Genomic DNA, 19071 nt, shown 5'->3' on the forward strand with positions numbered 1-19071 from the left:
ATCCACACTTATCTTCACCTGGTATACTCTCCTGCCAGGACTTTGTTGCACAACACAGTAACTTGACTTCACCTGGTATTCTCTCTTGCCAGTACTTGTTGTACAAAACATTAACTTGACTTCCTCAGTAAGGATTTAAACAACCTATTCACAACTTGGTCGAGAAAATGCTTTTGTTTGATGGCTTCCAACTTGCTTCTTCGCTGCTTTTTGTGTGAAGCAGTGTAGCCTGCTAGACCATCTGGCATACCCCTTATGTAATTCGGGCTATTCAGTATTCTCTGGCTTTCTGTCACTTTTGTAACTTTCTCTCTCTAGTGTTTCTAGATAATGGCTTCCATACGCTGTCCTGATAGGCGCAGTCCTGTTTCTGTCCCTTCTTCTTCGGTGAGGGGTTCCCACCATTCTCTCCTTTCTCAGTGTGAACTGCCAGCACCTGTTTCTCGCCTTTTGGTTGTTGGGTTCGGCTCCTCCCAATCTGTCACAGCATACCTACCCTCAGCATGCCGCTCTACTTTGCTACGGGCTGTCTGGCAGACCTGTGTCTCCGGCTCTCTCCTCTGATTTCCACTATCAGCTGTGGCTGACTTGCTTTTAAAGTTCCCGGATTGGTTATTCTTTTTCCAACAACTAGACCGTTGCGTTGGATGCCCGGTCCTTGTAATAATCATTACTCTGTTATTGTTTCTCATGACTGTGGTTCTTCCTCTTGAATGGTATTTGGGAAGTGGATACCAAGCTCCATTAGGAGTGATCCTCCCTGCTCCTGACCTCTTCCTCATCTCAGTAGTCAGTGTATGGTCCCTAGTGGGAATTTGGGAGGAAATTAAAGTACATCTACAAGGGAGTTTGGTAGGAGTATGACCATATGCCATTAAAGTCTGGGGAATAGAGAAAACATCCCTAGACGGGAATCGGGGCTGTATGACTTTCCCCAATGATGCCATCCTATCTCCCCAAGGGTCACCTCCCACCAGGTGGTCCGCCCTGATATAACTGTCCCCAGGGTCAGGATCAGGTAGCGGCTGCTTTCTCCTGGCCACATGGAGAGAGGTTAACTCTGGGAAAGGAGTGATGGCATCATTATTAGGTTCATCATGAAACCCTGATAATAAATTATCCTGCTTAGAAAAGAAACTAAGCATAATTGTTTAACGGCCTCACGTGAGTTAGAAACACCTGTATTCAATTGCGTTAATCACAGGCATCATTTATGAGTGAACTGTTTCCTATCTGATATAATCTGAAGAATTATCAATGTTTAAAAAAATGCCCAAACATATTCATCAAATATTCCTACCTTCAACATGTACGATTTTATAAATATCACCTCTTGAAAGTGTCTTCAGAGGTTCCCAGTTGTCCAAAGTATTTATGTAAATCAGGTCTCAATGAGCTAAGAGTAAACAAAGAACAATCAACCGAATTGCCATCAGTCCAAAATATGCCACATTAACGCCTACATATTTCTGATATTAAACGGGAAGGCTCCCGACTCAACCTATATGTGCACTCATTAATGAGCGAGTGGTTTAGTTATCCTGTCAAGACTCTTCTTATTGCCTCCGCCGGCTTTTTCGTCATTCCAAAGAAAAATCATGCATACGGGTCCCCCTGCTGCACCACTTGGAGTCAGTACTTGTTCTCAGGTTTCTGCCTCTTCTGCAGTCATCTGGCTAAAGCTGTGTTCCAACGCTTCCCCATTTTTAAGGATTCTATCCTATTGGCTTGTGCATCGATGTTGCACGTTACTTGGTCCGTGCCTATTCAGAGACGCAGTGAGTGGCTACATTGTAATTTACCCCAAATTGATAACAAATTAATGTTACATATGTTGCGTATTACATGTCTATTGTCTATTGAGTGTTGCAGTAAGTGGCTGATTGTATTTGCCACAGATTGATTTGATGACAAATTAATGTAATACAGGGAACCGCAGGCGATTGAATCATACTCTGTAAATTGAAATGTGCCCTAATAAAAAAAACACCATAAATATTAGAATTAACACACAAACATGTCTTTATCGTGGAGATCTTCACCAACCTAATTAGTTCACATCCAATATTTTTCTCAGGTCTTTAGTTTGGGGGTCACGATTTATTTCCTCTGATTGGGTAATCTTTTCAGTGATGGTCAATTTAAGATAACTGATGAGATAAATGTTTCATGATTTTGTTGGAGGCTGTGCCTGTTCTCAGATGAGACCTATGTTCATTGAGGCGAATTGACATATTCCTGGGGGTGAAGCCATTGTATAGCAAATTGCATAGGCATTTTATGGCATATATCACCTTTTTGTGTTGCATTTAGAATGAAACCTCTCTTCCCACTGTACATTCTTATCCTAAAATATTTTGGAAACTGATGTTAAAGGACATGAGGAGGTATTGCCACATGGATAATGTTAATCCATTACGGTTCACTTAAGAATTAATGTGAACTACCACAATAGACAGAAAAACTATAATAATAGGTTGGCAGCCTGTCGGCCAATTATTATCCACTATTTGTTAATGGGATGACATCTCAGATGTCTTACTTGACTTTTTGATATGTTTACAATTAAACCAAAACACCAATTATTAAATTCTTGTAAACCCCTTCATTTAGAGGGTTTATTGTTAAGTTAATTAGCATGTATGGTAAATTGTTTGAGTGGGGATGATTGCAGTGATTCCTGGTGGTTACTTGGGTAAGTGTGTGCTTTGTGTCACGGATTGCTTCAAGAACACACCAACCCTCAAAGACGTTTCACATTTTTTATGACAAAGTTTGAATAGGGTCTCACTAAGGGCTGTTACTCTCTCAGATCTCCCCCCGGGCATTTCCCTACCTAGCCGAAGTGTCCCTAAACCCCAGTGTGGCCACTAGAGACTCCTACTATCTAGGATCTGGCTGGCCTATAGTGAGAGGTCTCTTTCTCCCTCTGGGAATTTCTAGGTGGATCCTAACCTGGGGTCCAAAAGGAAGAAAAGTTCAAAAGAAGTGCTGTGTTTGAATCACTCTGGGCTAACTAGGTCTTTGCCTCTCACGCTCTTCTATGCCTCCGCTAATATCTCCTCTTTCTCTCCCTGTCCCTCTGATGTTCTCATCTATTGCTACTACCCCTAGCTCCATACTACTCTCCCCTATACTACTTGTAAGGAAGCAATGGTATTAAACAATAAGACACACAAGTGATCACAGTTCAAGGGTGTTTATTGAACTAATTTTGGGTTTGAGAAACACCTATATAATACTAAATCTTAAGATGGGAGTAAGTTACGACCATCTAATAATAATAATAATAAGACAGCCCTAGTCGAGTCTGTCAAAATAAAAGGGCCTATATTAATAAACCTATGGCCAATCCTTACTTCTAAATACAAATAGTGTGGGAAACAATGTTATGCAAAAGAAAAGTTTTCAAGAAATGATATGTCAGGATATTCAAGCCTTCCTTTCCACACGTTTTCAGCACGGGACAAGGCAGCACACTCAGCACACTCTTTGGCTTCTCTAGCATGAGGATGCAGTTCAAAACCTCAACATCAGTGCCTTCCCTGTCAAAATGTCTTTGCCATTCAAAGTCTCTTATTTCAGAGGGTCTGATGCAACACGACAAACATTAAAGTTCCTTTCTTTGTAGGAATTCACATATACAACTTCTCGGGTGATTTACTGTTCACGCCGGGTCCCCCCTGCACCGGGCTTGGATCCACTTTAACACAACACCTTCAATTGGTCGCCCTATGCTGGGCTCGGACCAAATTGATCTACTTTTCCAAACTTTCTCTACTTCATCAAAATGGAAGACTTTCGACTGCGTGCAGAATTTTGCTTGACCCATCGCAGGACCACATCGATTTACAATTACTTGTTCTCTTCTTCATCTAACCTTTTTCTCACAGTTCTCTTTTGCCACTCCTCAGCTGTATACCTTACAGAGACCTTCGATTGAGCACCCACGCGGTGCCAGACCACTCTGTCAAAGGTATTATATCTTGTTTTTAAAGTTCAATCACTCATCAGCAATTCAACTTTACTTGCGCCGCTTATCACACGTGTTTTAACAATGTTCGTTCCATCGCTCGCCATACAATGTTACTGCTTGCAACCTTGGCTTCAACAAAGACCAGCTTTGTATCGGTCTCCCCAACTCACCGGCTGTGTTGATTTCACTGATGCTGCTTTGTTCTTGGAGCCAAGGACAGTACCACAGCGACTGCTGCTTCTCCCCTCCTTGATTATTGGCGTGGGAGGGCCCCGGGTATCTCTGACACACAATGCAGAATTCTTCAGCCTGGTTTTCTGGTGTTATGTTTTCTATTCTCAAGGTTTCTGAAAAGTAACTGTTCCTTGTCTAAAAGCTCACGGGAACTTCCCTCCTTACGATCCCCTTCTGTTTTGCCGTCTTTCGTTTCTCGTTCAGCTGCTGTCTCAAAGCTTCTGTTTCCTTGTGTGCGCTGCCTCGCTCAGACTGCGCTCTTGTGCTCTGCCTTTTATCTGTGTGGGGAAGCTTAGTGGAAGTCAGGTGTGTGTGTGATGTCAGTAATTGCATGACCTTGCCTGCCCATTGTATTGGGACACTTCAGGTCAGCTGCTTGAGTGTAAGTCTGTTTTCTCTCATACCGGGCTGCCCGTGTGAGAGTGTTTGTGTAAGGGGGAGGGGGGTTAGAGTTCCTAAATATCCTACTTGGTAGGATAGGGTAAAGGTGTTACAGGGAAGGGGATACCGCGTCTCATCATCCGGTGTCTCTCTCCCCGAAGACCCCTCACGTAGGTGATCCGCCCGCACTGGTCCACCCCCAGGAACTGGATCCAAAAGCGATGGCCGCGTCCTGGTGACCTGAATGACAGATCCCTGGGGACTAGTGGGTGAGACAGCTTCTGGTTTCTCACACATTCTCACCATTCCTGTCCACCACTCCACCCCTCCTTCTTTCACAGTCACCCTCCTTTCACTGTCTCAATCATGTTTCTCACTCAATCCCTAAACTCACACTTGGTCTTACTCACATGCTGCACCATACATGCACTCATACACAACTACTACCTATGACCAAACATTACTTCACCTTCTACACACTCCCTATAATCTTCCTCCACTCTCTGCTCCACCGTCCTTTCTCTACATCGGCCCTCTGTCCACCTTCTCCTCCCTTGACCTGACCTGAACAACCGACACACCCTGTTTCCCTTGTGCCCCTTTATACTCCTCCCCTTGTCCTTGATCCTGGTAGCCACCTGGTTCCACAGTCCAATTGCTACCTTGTTCTTTCCCGGGGACCTATTTTTACAAGTGTGAGATTTTAAAGTGCCTCTGAAGCCCCACTCCTCAAATGCAGATCTGCAGGCGTTCTGCAATGGCGGCCTGTGACGAACACAATCTATCTCAACGTTTTTATGAGTTTGCTCTTCAAATGTGGGTTCCAGTGTTAGTCTGGAATGGGGGCCCACGATAAACACAGTCAATCACCGAGTATTCAAGTATTTAAGCACTTGGTTTGGAGCTTTCTTGTTGACAGACTGTAGCACGTACTGCTCAACAGTCCTGTTTGCAGTTGCTGGGTTGTGGGTTCCGTGTTCCCTCCTCCACGGGGAAAGTGGGCTTCACCACATTTTGTTCTAGCACAGGACGGAAGAGTCCTGTATATCGATAGCAGGAAAATGTGACTAGTAGAAACCGGAAAGTGTAACTTGTACGTACCTATGACTTAATATCTGTGCTCCAACATCAACTAGGATAGGCAGGGGCGCATAGAAGTCTGGGCATGGCCTATCTACGTTTGTGGAACCCATTATGTCAACTAACAGTGACTAGCATGCAGTAAACTACTAAGGTGCCCATATTCTATAGTTGCCGCTTGGGTGACCCTGCTTGTTTACCCAGCAGCCACAGAAATGGTAACTAGTTGGAAACTACTAGAAACTCTGGTGAGATTTCCACTAGCATTTGCAGATAACTGCTTTCATTCTTGTTTATTTATAGCGAACTGGAATTCCCCTGTGATTTATGTCATTTTAAAGTACAATAGCAGGACACTGTATTCCATATATAAATGCAGGCGTAATGAGCTTGATTGTCTACCCAGAAACATGCCACCTGTTTAATTCTGCCTTGTTATGCATGAAGTCCTTTTTATTAGTATAGTATTGTTAGGTAAATATGCTGTTTCTTTATTTTTAGACTCCTGCAGAAAAGGTCAAAGCTAGACTGCAGTTGGTTCTTCAAGCTGCTGGTAAGCAATGTTTTATAAAAAAAAATATGCTGTTATACTAAAACAGGAATTGCAATGAAATTGTTTTAGTATATATTGGGTAACCATCTCTTTATATTTAAACATTTTTGTGGACGCAGTAGCTTTTTTAACAGAAAAGAATACAGATAACTTTTACTTGTGCTCATTTTAGTAGTTGTAACTTGACATATTTGTCATGAATAACTTAGAACATATGTCTGATATCTATTGCCATTTCATTATCCTCACCTCCATCCTTCATGTAACCCTGATGTTTTACCCCTTTGACTTGAATGCCTGCTGCCACCATACTTGTCCTCGGGGCAGTATGCATTCAACCCCAGCCCAGAAAGGAGATTGGAGTCCAAACCAAGCACAAACCCATTCCTGAGACTCTGCGGCCTACTAAAACTCAAAGTAGGATAAATCAGCATTCTGTGATGTCTCCATGTAGCCACAATGAATTAATATTTCCCAGTGCCCTAAATGTGTCTGCAATCTAAACCATTGTTGAATGTCCACGTGTTAGTTTCCCCTTCAATTAACTCCTCTATTGCCTGCATAAAGCTCCCCACTACATACTTCTCAGTGCTACAAATTGTACATTGCACAATACATTGTATCCATGCTATTGCCTAATGTGACTCTAAAATGTATCCAACTAAAATACAATCGTAACACATTTCAATTCTTCAAACTACATTGAACATGTTTTTAGTTGCAACATCGCATCTAACCCAGCCGCACCACGGCCTGGTACAATTTACATAGTGTGAACCTCTTTCCCGTGATTAGGACCTTAAAGTCTACCCCAACAAGTCCTACATGCATGTTCAACCAACACACCCAAGTATATACACACCAGGTGCATAGACAGGCACTCCCATAGGCTTCCCCACGTGAGCATTCACCCACATATTTCCCCCTCCACTTATGAACACTCACTCACACACCCACTGATCTCTTAAATGCCTCAAAATACAAATGTATCTATATATGGGATTTATGAAGCGAAAATGTAAACTAGAAAGCAACGTAGTGCTGTGCAAAGAGGATACACTTGGGGTTTACAAATAAGGACACCGGTAGCAGTGGATGTTGGCTGGGTAGTGTAGGATAATTTGATATGGTGACTTTTAGTTCAGGGGAAATTCCACCCACCCAAAACAGGCATGCAACATTTTTATTTATATAACAAAGTTCTTTTTATTCAAACATCTGACTTTGGCAGCCCACTTCTCCTCTAAAGCCTCTCTATGGATACTATCCTTCCTCTCCAATAGAACGATGAGGGTGTTTGCACTGACAGCATCAGCAGAGCAGGCCCCAGTCTCTTGCGGAGTACCGCAGGGCTCTTGTGTTTCCCCTACATTGTATAATACTTTTCAATGACTTGGGCGTCACCTACATAAACTATGCGAATGACACCCAAATCCTCATTCCTATCACAGGCTCCTACGACGAGGTCCCCAAAATACTTAATGAAATATATCAAACCATACAGACGTGGATGGCTATCCACGGCCTCTGTCTTAACGACGATACAACCAAGTTACTATTTATCGGATCGCAGAAAAGACTAAACAAGCTGTACAACCAATTCAAATCCCTTAACATTGACAGCGTTGCTATTAAAGTTTCCAAAAAAAGTGAAAACTCTAGGCATATATCTTGACTGAACTCTTTCGCTAACAAGACAAGTTAATGCAACGGCCTCAGCGACAGCCTACACGTGTAAACTTATTAATGCCTGTAGACACTGCCTGTCTCCTGACAATTGCATCACCTTGGCTAGAGCCCTCATATTATCCAGACTAGACTATTGTAATGCCCTGTATGTAGACACCAATAGATGCAACATGAAAAAACTACAGGTGCTACAAAACAATGCATTAAGAGCAGCACTCAATATCCCGCGAGCTAACCACATCCCCTCAGCAAGACAAAATGTCCATTGGCTTCCACTTCCGGATAGAATCGCCTTTAAAACACTATCACTAACAGATAAGTACCTCTCAAACTCAGCCCGTAAATATATTGTAAATAAATTCACAAGAAATCAATCTAACAGACCTACCTGGTCCACACATGTTCACCTTCTAAATATTTCTAGATTTAAGTTACAAAAAGCAAGGGGCAACAGCTTCTCGGTACTAGTTGCTAAACTTTGGAATTCCATGCCTGTAGCTCTAAGAGCAGAATCGTCCTTCTGGACTTTAGAAAAAATGACAAAACGTGGCTCTTTGCACATGAGCGATAATGTTGTGCATGACTCACAATTGTACCCGCCCTGTCTTGTACTGTCTCCTTCCATTTGTACCACCATTGTAATGAACTGTCTTCTGCATTCTGCAACAATATTGTATCTTTCAAGGAATGTGCCCAGATACCCTAGTGTTAGGTGCGCTTTACAAATGAACACATAACTAAATAAATAAATAAATGACTATGAACCAAGGACATGCCAGTTTAACAGTATTGATTCCTCCTTCCCCTTTCGGAACAAGAAACACGCAGGGTTGCACCAAAGGTCTTCTTTATTAAAAAAACTAGAAATAATCAAATCAATTTAAAAAGTAAACACATTGTACATCTGTACTATTCTGAATGAAATCCTGAAGTCAGTGATTACTACAATGATGAATGATCAATGCGCTGATCAATTCAATTTTCAAAGCTGCATTTAACTTTATACTTTTGTGAAAGCACACACTTCACCATATGTACATTTGGTTTACCCTGAGAGCACATTCACCATGCGTTGAAAGTGAATGAGGATTCAGGACAAACCTTTCATTTAATAGAAAACAAAATTAAATCAGAACATCCCTGCCTAACTAAATCTCTTGATTTATCATTTATGAAAAACAAATACCTCCTTTTTTCGCAATGGCTATGTCTGTATTTCAAACAGTACTTTAGAAAACTCAATTCAAAGACCGCCTATTTGACATTCCTACGTGTAAATTGCTTGCAAAAAGTAAAATGTCTATTTAACATGTATGTTTGCTAGAATCCCTTCAATTGTGTTTTATTGCATTAATGTGTAGCGATTGCACATTTTTAATTTTTTAATGGGAAATTTGAAAAGGGACAAACAGGTGGCAGGTAAAAACAGTTTCCCTTTTTTTGTCAGTGGTTCAGAGTCAGTAACATGAGTCTGCTTGGTGATATAACCAGGGAATGGCTTCAATTGCATTATTTTCCTAGGTATGTGCAAAGTGAGATACTATTAGACTCCCACTCTTTACTTGGCTATTGCACATGAAGGTAGTCTAGGATCTCACAATCTGCACGCCATTTGGGTCTATTTGATCAAATCAAAGTTTCCAGAAGCACTTTGTTGCGAATCTGAGGATATTGGCCCTGTTTCCCTAGAGGAAATCCCTTCTTGTGTGGCAGGGTGGTGGAACCACTGTCCAGAAGACCCCCTGGAGGTGGCAATATGAGGTTGGATCACCTGGGGAGCGAGTTCCCCTATGTACTTACTTGGGGGATGATATTCCAGAAAGAACATGGTATCCCCCTTAACCATCCGAGGTTGGCACCCATGACCCAACTCCCCAAGTCTCCATATTCTAGTGTCATGTCGAAAAAGAACATCCTTGTATGACAAATAGGAAAGTTCCTAAATACCTTCTGTTGACTCTGACTCAAAGTACTGGGTTGAGGAAGAGTTCCAAAGCGATGAAAAATACCTGGAGGAGCCAAGCTATGCGCTCTAGTTGTTTTACCAATCCCATTGGTGCCAGGACATTCAAACCCACTCCACGTAGAGTCTTCTGCCTCTTGATGCAGGTCGAGGAACTGCAGAGCTGCAGGTAAACCACAGAGCAGGAAGGTTCAGGGAGACAGTGTCCGATGAGAGGCAATTCCAAAAGGGTTCTGTGCGTCAGTTGAAGTTGGAGGAAGGACAGTGCTTTCCCGCAGACCGAGCGAACTGGGAATCGGAAGAAACACTACCTGAGTACAGAGCGAAAGCCGCAGAGCCGAACGGAGAGAGAAAGAGAACCGAAAGCCACTACGAGAAGCCGGTGAGCCTGTAGAAGGGAGTTTCGGCCTTGGGGTGCTTCATGGGGAACCAGAGGGGTTAAGAGGCTGGGTCAGAAACCCAATCCCTCACCCAGAAAAGGAGACATCTTCTTTGTGGTAGTTCTTACACAAGAAATCAAGCTTTTAGAAAAGCAAAGTACCAAAACCTGCAAAGGCAAGATATTGAAATTGCATGAGACTGTGAATGTTATGTTATGTTGTGATTTATAAAGCGCTACATTCATCCGTAGGTATCTTGGCGCTGAAGATGGAGGAGCATCAAAGAAGCACTAGCTGGAAATTTGGAACAGGCATGTCTTTAACACTTTCCTGAAACTCAAATGGTCAGAAAGATTTTTCACTGTTAAAGGTAGATCATTCCACGTTTGAGCGGCTGCAATAGAAAAAGCATGTCCACCAATGCATGATCTACGGAATATGGGAACCAACAGCAGGCCAGCAGACGCTGAGCGAAGAGAACGAGTGGGGACATAGCGAGTGAATTTCGCCTGAAGGTATTCGTCCCCCCCGTCCATGCAGCGCCTGATGTACTATACAAAGAGCCTTGAACTTAGTCCGCAGCATGACTGGGAGCCAGTGAAGAGCTCATAAAACGGGGGAAATATGGTCCCCATATGGGGAGCCTGTCGCTACTCTGGCAGCCAGATTTTGTAGACGCTGCAGCCGTTGAATCATGCCCTTGGGCTGACCCAGATACAAGGAGTTACAGTAATCAAGTCTGCTCAGAACAAGGGCAGCGACTACCGGCGGATGAATGGCATGGGGAGGACCTTCCTTAATATTTTTAGGTGAAAATGACCCATCTTGCAGACAGAGGACACTTGGTCATTCATAGAGGCAGAGGAAGAAATAATCACACCCAGATTCCTCACCTTGGTCACAGGCACCATAGAGGGTACCCAGGGCAGCAGGCCTAAAAGAACAGACCCAGAGAGTGGGATCTGGAGGGGCTCCGACCACCAGCACCTCGGTCTTATCCCCATTTAATTTCAGCCAATTCTGGTGAATCTTGGTAAAGTCCTGGCAGGAGAGTATACCAAGCAGGAAGATTGCGAGTCTGGGACCAGCACCCAAATGTATGAAAGAGAGTAAAAGTCCTGGCAAGAGAGTGTTCCTGGCAAGAAGATTGTGAGTCTGGGACTTGCACCCATTTCTGTTTGAACTGTCATGTGCATGGTGACATCAAGAGGAGGGAGTCATCCTCTTGATCATATAAAAACTATGTCCTCTGGAGAACGTGGAAAGGCCAGAAGAAGTGGAACTCCCTCTTTGCCTTGTGAATATATTTGTGCATCTGGTATCCAGGGGAAGGAAGGCAGCACCCTCTAATTGACTGGGAGTTGGAAAAACCAAGAGAAGGAGAACTACCTTTTGCTTTTTGTGAACAATGTGAGATAAGAGAAGAAGCCCTTTCTTCTGCTTCTTGTTGAAGAACCTTTTTTGTTTTGAAACTCTGAACTTTACTTTTCCCCTTTTTGCTGCATCTGGAGGAGTGGAACGAACACTGGACATTACTCAGAGGAATGTAGTCATTCCTCTGCAGTTAGGAGTCCTAGTTTGCCCTTTGTATATTAGTTTAAGTATAAGGGTCAGAAATAGTTGTTTTGTACACCGGACGGTGGACTATTGTTTTGACGAGCGTTCTTTCAGTTTCATTAGTTTGGTTTGAGGCAGGGAATCCCCTCTTAGTTATAGGGAAACATAGGGTTTTCTTTGATTTTCCTTGTCAAAGGTTTATAGCCCAAAAGATACACTACCTCTGTGTCGGTGTCCTGCTTCTCACTCCTTACAACGTACGCTTCTGAAATATTTACTCGCATCAATACTTTCAGAAATAGGAGGGACTGGGATTTAACTTATTCCATTTAGATTATACCTCCTGTGAGGAATCTGACAATGTCAACACTCTTTCTCCGGGGACAGCAGCCACTATCTGATCCTGACCCTGGGGGCGGCTATATGAGGGAGGGCCACATGGGGGGAGGCGACCCTCAGAGGGATAACATGGCATTGTTGGAGGAAGTCACATACCCCCCTTTCCTTTTAGGGATGTTCTTCTCTACCTGATGCCTTATTAGCACATTATAACCCTCTCCCTCAAACCATTGCCAGGTCTACTTCATACAGTCCCCAACATCAGCCTGGGAGTGATATGTTAATGACTGAGAAAAGAAAGATACATGGAGCAGTAGAGATTACTCCCAGTGAGATCCGTTGCCAACTTCCTCAACATTATACTAAAGACACCGTGACTACAACTGAGACGAGAAAGAGGAACAGAGCAATGAAGATGACTGGAATCTATAAGGAAACTCAGCGGTCTAGTCTTTGGAAGTTGCTCCATTCTGCCTGGAAGTTTAAATTCATGGCAGCTGGCAGACAGCGTGAGGGAGAAGTGCAGAAGCTGGGTAATGCTGCAAGGCCTGCAGAGATCGGACAACACACTACCGGAGAGCACGCCATGGGAAGCAAAGTCAAGGCGGACCCCGGCAGCCTGAGAGGAAACCAAGTGACCGAGGACTCGCCACCTGTGACAAAGAGACAGCGGGAACCGCGCAGAGTGGAACTGAATGCAGTGAAACTAGAGCGGCTGACGGGATGCACGCTGAGCCAACAAGCTGCACGGAGAAGAAATGTATCGCACGGGAAGCACTCAAAGTGCCTAGTAAGCCCATCGAAGATGGACGGGTTACTGCAGTGCCTAAGAATGCATTACACTCCATGAAAGTAACAAGAGAAACGCTCAATGAAACAGTGAGGGGTTTAACCTGGTCTTAAACCATACCATGAATGGGTCGTTAGGCACATACATGAAAAGAGGAAATACAACAAATACAAGTATGAATGTTGAAACTAACTTTATGAAACCAGAGGTGATAAGCCATTAGTGAGCAGACATCACTTTGTGGGCAAAAGGAAAGATAACTGCATGAAGGTCATGGCAAGTATACCAGGCAAGGTCAATTCCTGGGGGCCCTGGCATGAGAGCGTATACCAGGGAAAGTTAAATGTTTGAAAGACTGCATCCAAGACCTAGACGAGAGTACAGCAGGCAAAGTAAAAAGGTGTGTATTAGTGGCAGAGACCGCTAGGGGTTGAAGGTGAAATGGCAGCCTGACCATTCATCTCCCTTGCCTGCTGCGGCAGAATGGCGAACTCTAGACGTTAAAGTCATCAGACTGCCCGCAAAATGCTATCAGGCTATGACTGAACCTCCTGGGCACCATCGGAGAAAATGTGAGCGGTGGCATTGACAGGGGACAGGAGAACAAGCACTCAATACGCAGTGGCTCCCCAGCGAGCAGATCGCCAAGAAGGCCCCATGATCGGAGACTGCGGGGCACGCACACAAGGCATCAAGCCGCCAGCAGAGGCCTGGCCGGGGTTTGATCACTAGAACCGCAGTGACTGCATGAAGGCAGCAGGTAGGAGTGCAGTGTGAGGGGGCAAGGTCGCCCCAAGCTACCGACAGCAGTGGTAACGAGGTTAGCAGTAGAGTCCCGCAACGGGAAGCCTGGGAAGTATGGCACGCGTCCACGCTGGCTCCACACACAAGCAGAGACATCCATAGCAGATGAGGGAAACCTGCGTCTGCTAAAGCATTCCAGATTGCTCTCCCATGGTGGTGGTTCTCACGCTACACAGAAAGCTCTGCGCTGTGTCTCGATTAAGAGAAAGAGGACAAGGTACGACTTTGCTGCAGGCATCATGAAGGGCTACAGAGCTGGCTGATGGGAACAGTAGCTAAGCGAGTTAAAATGGTGACACAGAGTCACCCCAGTGGCCCTCAGAAGCCGATAATAATGTGCAGCCACCAGCTCTAGCAAAGCTAAACCACATTGGTAAAGCAATGGCAGCACAGGCGCATGCAATGGATGCAAAGTGATTATAGCTACTAACCACCATGGTCCCCCCATTAGGAGATGAGCTCCTTGCGCATCCATGTGTGATGGAAGGGGTGCCTGCCCCAATAGTGCTTCAACCACGATGCAGGAGCCCCATTCCTGCATGCAGTACAACTGAGTTGCATGTACTAGGTGGAAGACTGCCAACCGCCTAAGGCACCTAAATTAATTGACCAGACTTGGAGTAGTGGTACCCCTCACGGAAGCCACAGCCACAGGCAAGCTTGCGCCATGTGGATATCAGTGGACTGCAGTGCCATAGAGGTTTCTTGAGAGCAAAAAGCGCTGGAGGCTTAGAGATTTAGGGCCAAGTGTTCAGCGCTGGCAAGTCATGGCCGCCGCCGGGTCGCACCACAGGGGATGCAGCCACAGAGAAAATAGCTTAACTCCGCAGCACCCGCCTCAGAGCACCACACGCCTCAGAGCAGAGCAGGCCATCACACTAGAGGGAACCCACGAAGAAACCGTGAAAATAATAAATCGGCATCCCCTACCGCATAGCTCTACCCAGCCGCAGCAGCCATGCTGGACCCCAGCACAAAACAGTCCTGCAGTCATTCCGTCAGGGAGTTCCCACAATGGAGAGCCAATCTCGGACAAGGGCGTCAAGCATCCCTGGAGAAGATCATGAGGCTTTGACAAAGGCAGATATACGCCTCTTTCTGGACAAAATCAGGTCGATGAAAAGCAGCATCTCGGCAACTATAACAGCAATCCAAACAAGAATGGATGAAGTGGAAGACACATTGGAAGCGTTAGAAAACAAACACAATCTGCAGTATTAACTGAAATGATAGTGGAAGCTGCTTTCTCGACCTCAAACAAAGGGAAGCAGACTTGGCAGCAAAGGTTGATGACCTCGAAAAATAGTAAGAGGCGCACCAACATGCGTATCATAGGCTTGAAAGAGGGGAGACACTGCAATCGCTAGAACGAACCCCAGCGTATAGAATTTGACAGGATCTACAGGGGAGGAGGTCCCCCAAATGGGCCACAGTATGTTATAGAAAAATGACACCATTTACAAGCAGAAGGCACACATTGTTCTAACTTTAGGGAAGACAATATTGACTTTGAGGGGTAAAGCATCCACATTTCAAGACCTGTCCTATATATATATATATATATATATATATATATATATATATATATATATATATATATATATATATATATATATATTCTGAGGCTTGTGGAATCTGCTTAGATCACATGCTGTGCATAGGCCGACATCTAGTGGAAGCTGCGGAGTATTACAGTTTGTTTTTGAAACTCGAAAATGGGCGTCGACACAGGCGTGCCAGTAATACTATCCCTAGTGTGACGTCCACTGTACCCAAGATCCCTCACGCGTCTAGGATCCTCAGATTGTTTTTTTCCGCCATACTGGTCGGAAGCATCTTGCAGAGTTCCCTGGCCTTAGCCATACTTTTGCTAATTATTGAAGTTTAAAATTATTTATTGACATCCTTCCCCACCCCAACGTCGACCCTCTACACTCGACGACGGCTGGAGAAGACATCGACCGTCGGCTGCTGCACGACGGATCTGGGCCTCGGAAGGCCGCTGGCCTCGGCCCGGGCCTAGTAGGCCGCTGGCCTCGGCCCTGCAAGTAGGGAGAGTGGGGGGTGGTACATACACTTCACTCTTGGTATATAGGTACACCTTATATATTTCCTACACTTACCAGCCCGCTGCCTCAAGGTGCGTATGGAGGGTACCCCTTTCCAATTCTGCCCCAAGTGCAACCGCAAATACCCTTGGGTCGACAGGCACGCCACGTGCAATCTCTGCTTGCCGAGGGACCACCCCGAAGCGTACTGCAGAGCGTGTAGTAGGTTTAAGCCTAAGACACTTAAGGACCGTTCGACAAAGCGTTGGGCCCACCACGCCAGGCAGGCGGCCATGGCAGCGGAGGGCGCCTTCAGCGATGGCAGCGACGCCGTACTTTCGGACGGCGAGGGCATTACGGCGTCGAAAGACTGCCGAGCGCAGGTCCCCGACCTCGGAAGGTTGTCCGGCAGGGCGGCTATGGGGAAGACCCCCGGCGACGCAAGCGCTACACACCCTACACACACTAAGCACACTAAGTCCAACCGAACCTCGTCGACTTCTCGGAAAGAGGCACAGATAGAACGGTCCGACTCGGTGTCCTCTGGGCGCTCTCGATCGAGATCGCCTCATGACGCAAGGCAATCATCCACTCTTGCCAAGAGTGCCTCGCTCCCTAGATTAACGGAGGTTCGATCGTCGGAAGACGAAGACGACTTCCACCCCCAGGCCGCGCTCCAGGAGACCGAGGCCGCAGTTAACACCAGTGAGGCCCCACGCTCCTCTCCCGACCCTCGACGCCAGGCGTCGAAAGTCTCTGGGGCCTCCAAGGGGCAGGGAAAACATTTTTCCACGCACGGGGAGGGGGGGAAACAGCGGAAAGCACAGCCTTCCACTCCTGTAAGACCATCCTTCCACCCTAAGCAGACAGACAAACATAAATCTACTGGGACATCAACATCCAGCAAGGGTACCCTTGATAAGTCCTCTAAGTTGCCTACTAAAGTCATTCCCTGTTCCAAAGAATGGTCCAGTGAAGACATAGACAGGGTCATGTCAAGGATGTCTTCCTTAGCTGATTTTTATGACAAAAACCCAGAACATTTCCTTTCGTATGACCCTCAAGGGGCCACACCCTCAGGCTCCTCTGATCCTATCCCCCTAAGTACAAAGGCCCGGTTCGAAAGACCTGAACCCTTCGAGGTGCAGCCTTACTCTACTCCATACTCTACTCCACACCCCAGATACCAAGGACAGCCTTTCCCTGAAGGGGACCAGGAGTTTACAATTATGGAGGAACAAACCGGGACTGAATACTATGCGGATGATGAGGACCTGGAGGAGGTAGAAGATGAGCAGGAAATTTACAGAGTAGATTCCCCGGTAGAGAGCGAAGCCCCAGTTACCGACTCGCCAGTTGATATCCAGCCCCTCCTTAATGAAGTTCTCGCTCGCGCAGCAGAACTTTTTCACATCGACACCCACGGTGTACAGGAGGAAAGGGACTTCGCAGAAGAGTTGGTGGGAGAGAGGAGGCCGGTCGCTCAGACCATCCCTATCCTTAAATCCATCCAACGTAGAATAGATCCATCCCTGGTGAATCCTAACCTCACCAGAGCCGTCAACCCCAGAGTCGAAAAACTTTTTCGGGCAGCCCAGTCTGACCCTCTTTATATAAGAGGACATCTTAAACCAGACTCCCTAGTGGTTACCAACACTCGGAAGAGGGCTGGGACACCCTTATCGTCGTCAGAAGCTCCTCCCGACAAGGAGAGCAAAAGACTGTACGGGTTTGGCAGGAAGGTAGCCTCAACGTCCGCCTACCAAGCAAGGATTGCAAACTCCACCACCCTGTTGGCAAGTTACAACTGCCATCAATGGGAAGAGGTCGCGGCGCTCATAGCCTCTGCTCCTGAACCGTTAAAGGGCCAGTTGGCTCGGATCTCGGCAGAAGGGAGAGCCGTGTCTGGTTGCATATTAAAAGCAACTTTCGACGCCGCGGACAACGCAGGAAGATTGATAGCAGAAGGTACTGTTATCAAGAGACATGCGTGGTTACGGCAGTCTGGGTTCAAAACAGAAACCCAGGCTTCATTAATAGACAAGCCGGTGGAACCCGATCTATTGTTTGGGAAAGCGGTCGAAGACGCACTTAAGAATGCCAAGGACGAGTACGAGACTCTCAAATCCCTTGGCCAGCTTACCAACAAACCCCCTAACCAGAGGGGGAACAGTAATTTTCGTCGCCCATGCGGCCAAAATTCACAGAGGCAACTATGCCCAAGGACAGGGTACACAATGGAACAACAACCAGCAGTCTACCCAAGGTTACGGCAGGGGTAACAAGAGAGGTCGTGGAAGAGGCAGAGGCAGCCCCAACAAGGGAGGTGGCACGCCTCCACCAAAGCAGTGACGCTCAGTTCAGGGTCCCTTCTCACGCAACCCCAGTAGGGGGACGCATTTCCAACTTCACCCAGGCTTGGGAAGGGATCACCTCAGACAGATGGGTGCTGTCAACAGTGTCCACAGGATATTGTATAGAATTACTGCAGCGTCCCCGGAACCACCCTCCACGACAAAGAGTACACTCCTTAGAACATCAGAAGATCCTTCTCGAGGAGATCGCCATTCTGCTAGAAAAGGACGCGATAGAACTCGTCCCAGGACACCAGGTAAACAAGGGTATCTATTCAACTTACTTCCTTGTGCCAAAGAAAGATTTAACAATGCGCCCAGTATTGGACTTACGGCCTGCCAACAAGTATGTCAAGCCCCAAAAATTCCATATGACCACGCTACAAGAGGTAATCCCCCTCCTAAAAAAGGGGGATTACATGGCAACCTTGGATATGAAAGATGCTTATTTTCATATTTCCATGCTCCCAGCCCACAGAAAATACTTGCGCTTCAAGGTGGACAGTCGCCACTACCAATTCAAGGTACTGCCCTTCGGGATAGCTTCAGCACCAAGGGTATTCACCAAGGTACTGGCGGTGGCAGCTGCACACCTACGCAGGGAGGCAATCCCAGTGTACCCTTATCTGGACGACTGGCTCATAACGGGGGAAACCCCAGGAATTTGCAGGTCAAACATTCAGAGGACTATCGACCTCCTCCACGAATTAGGCTTCTCTATCAACGAGAAGAAGTCAAGTCTGGTGCCAAGCACCTCAAAACAGTTCCTAGGAGCAATCCTAGATACTCAGAAAGGGTTGACCTTCCCTTCGGAAGAGAGAATTCGGAATATACTACTGCAAATTCCACATTATCAGTCAGGTCAACAAATAACGGTACGCAAAGCAATGCGGTTACTGGGCATGATGGCGTCATGCATTTAC

At 46.0% G+C, this 19071-nt stretch overlaps 1 protein-coding gene across 1 annotated transcript in view; it reads left to right on the top strand.

Annotated features, from left to right (window-relative positions):
- Positions 1-19071, top strand: part of RSRC1 (arginine and serine rich coiled-coil 1) — a 1885372-nt gene that overhangs the window by 1040754 nt on the left and 825547 nt on the right. Inside the window, exon 6 of the mRNA XM_069618446.1 lies at positions 6173-6224. Within this exon, the coding sequence (XP_069474547.1) occupies positions 6173-6224 (52 nt within the window). The remainder of the gene's footprint in view (positions 1-6172; positions 6225-19071) is intronic.

The sequence above is a fragment of the Ambystoma mexicanum genome, chromosome 10 (assembly GCF_040938575.1).
Source record: "Ambystoma mexicanum isolate Mex_15411 chromosome 10, UKY_AmexF1_1, whole genome shotgun sequence".
Classification (NCBI taxonomy): Eukaryota; Metazoa; Chordata; class Amphibia; order Caudata; family Ambystomatidae; genus Ambystoma; species Ambystoma mexicanum.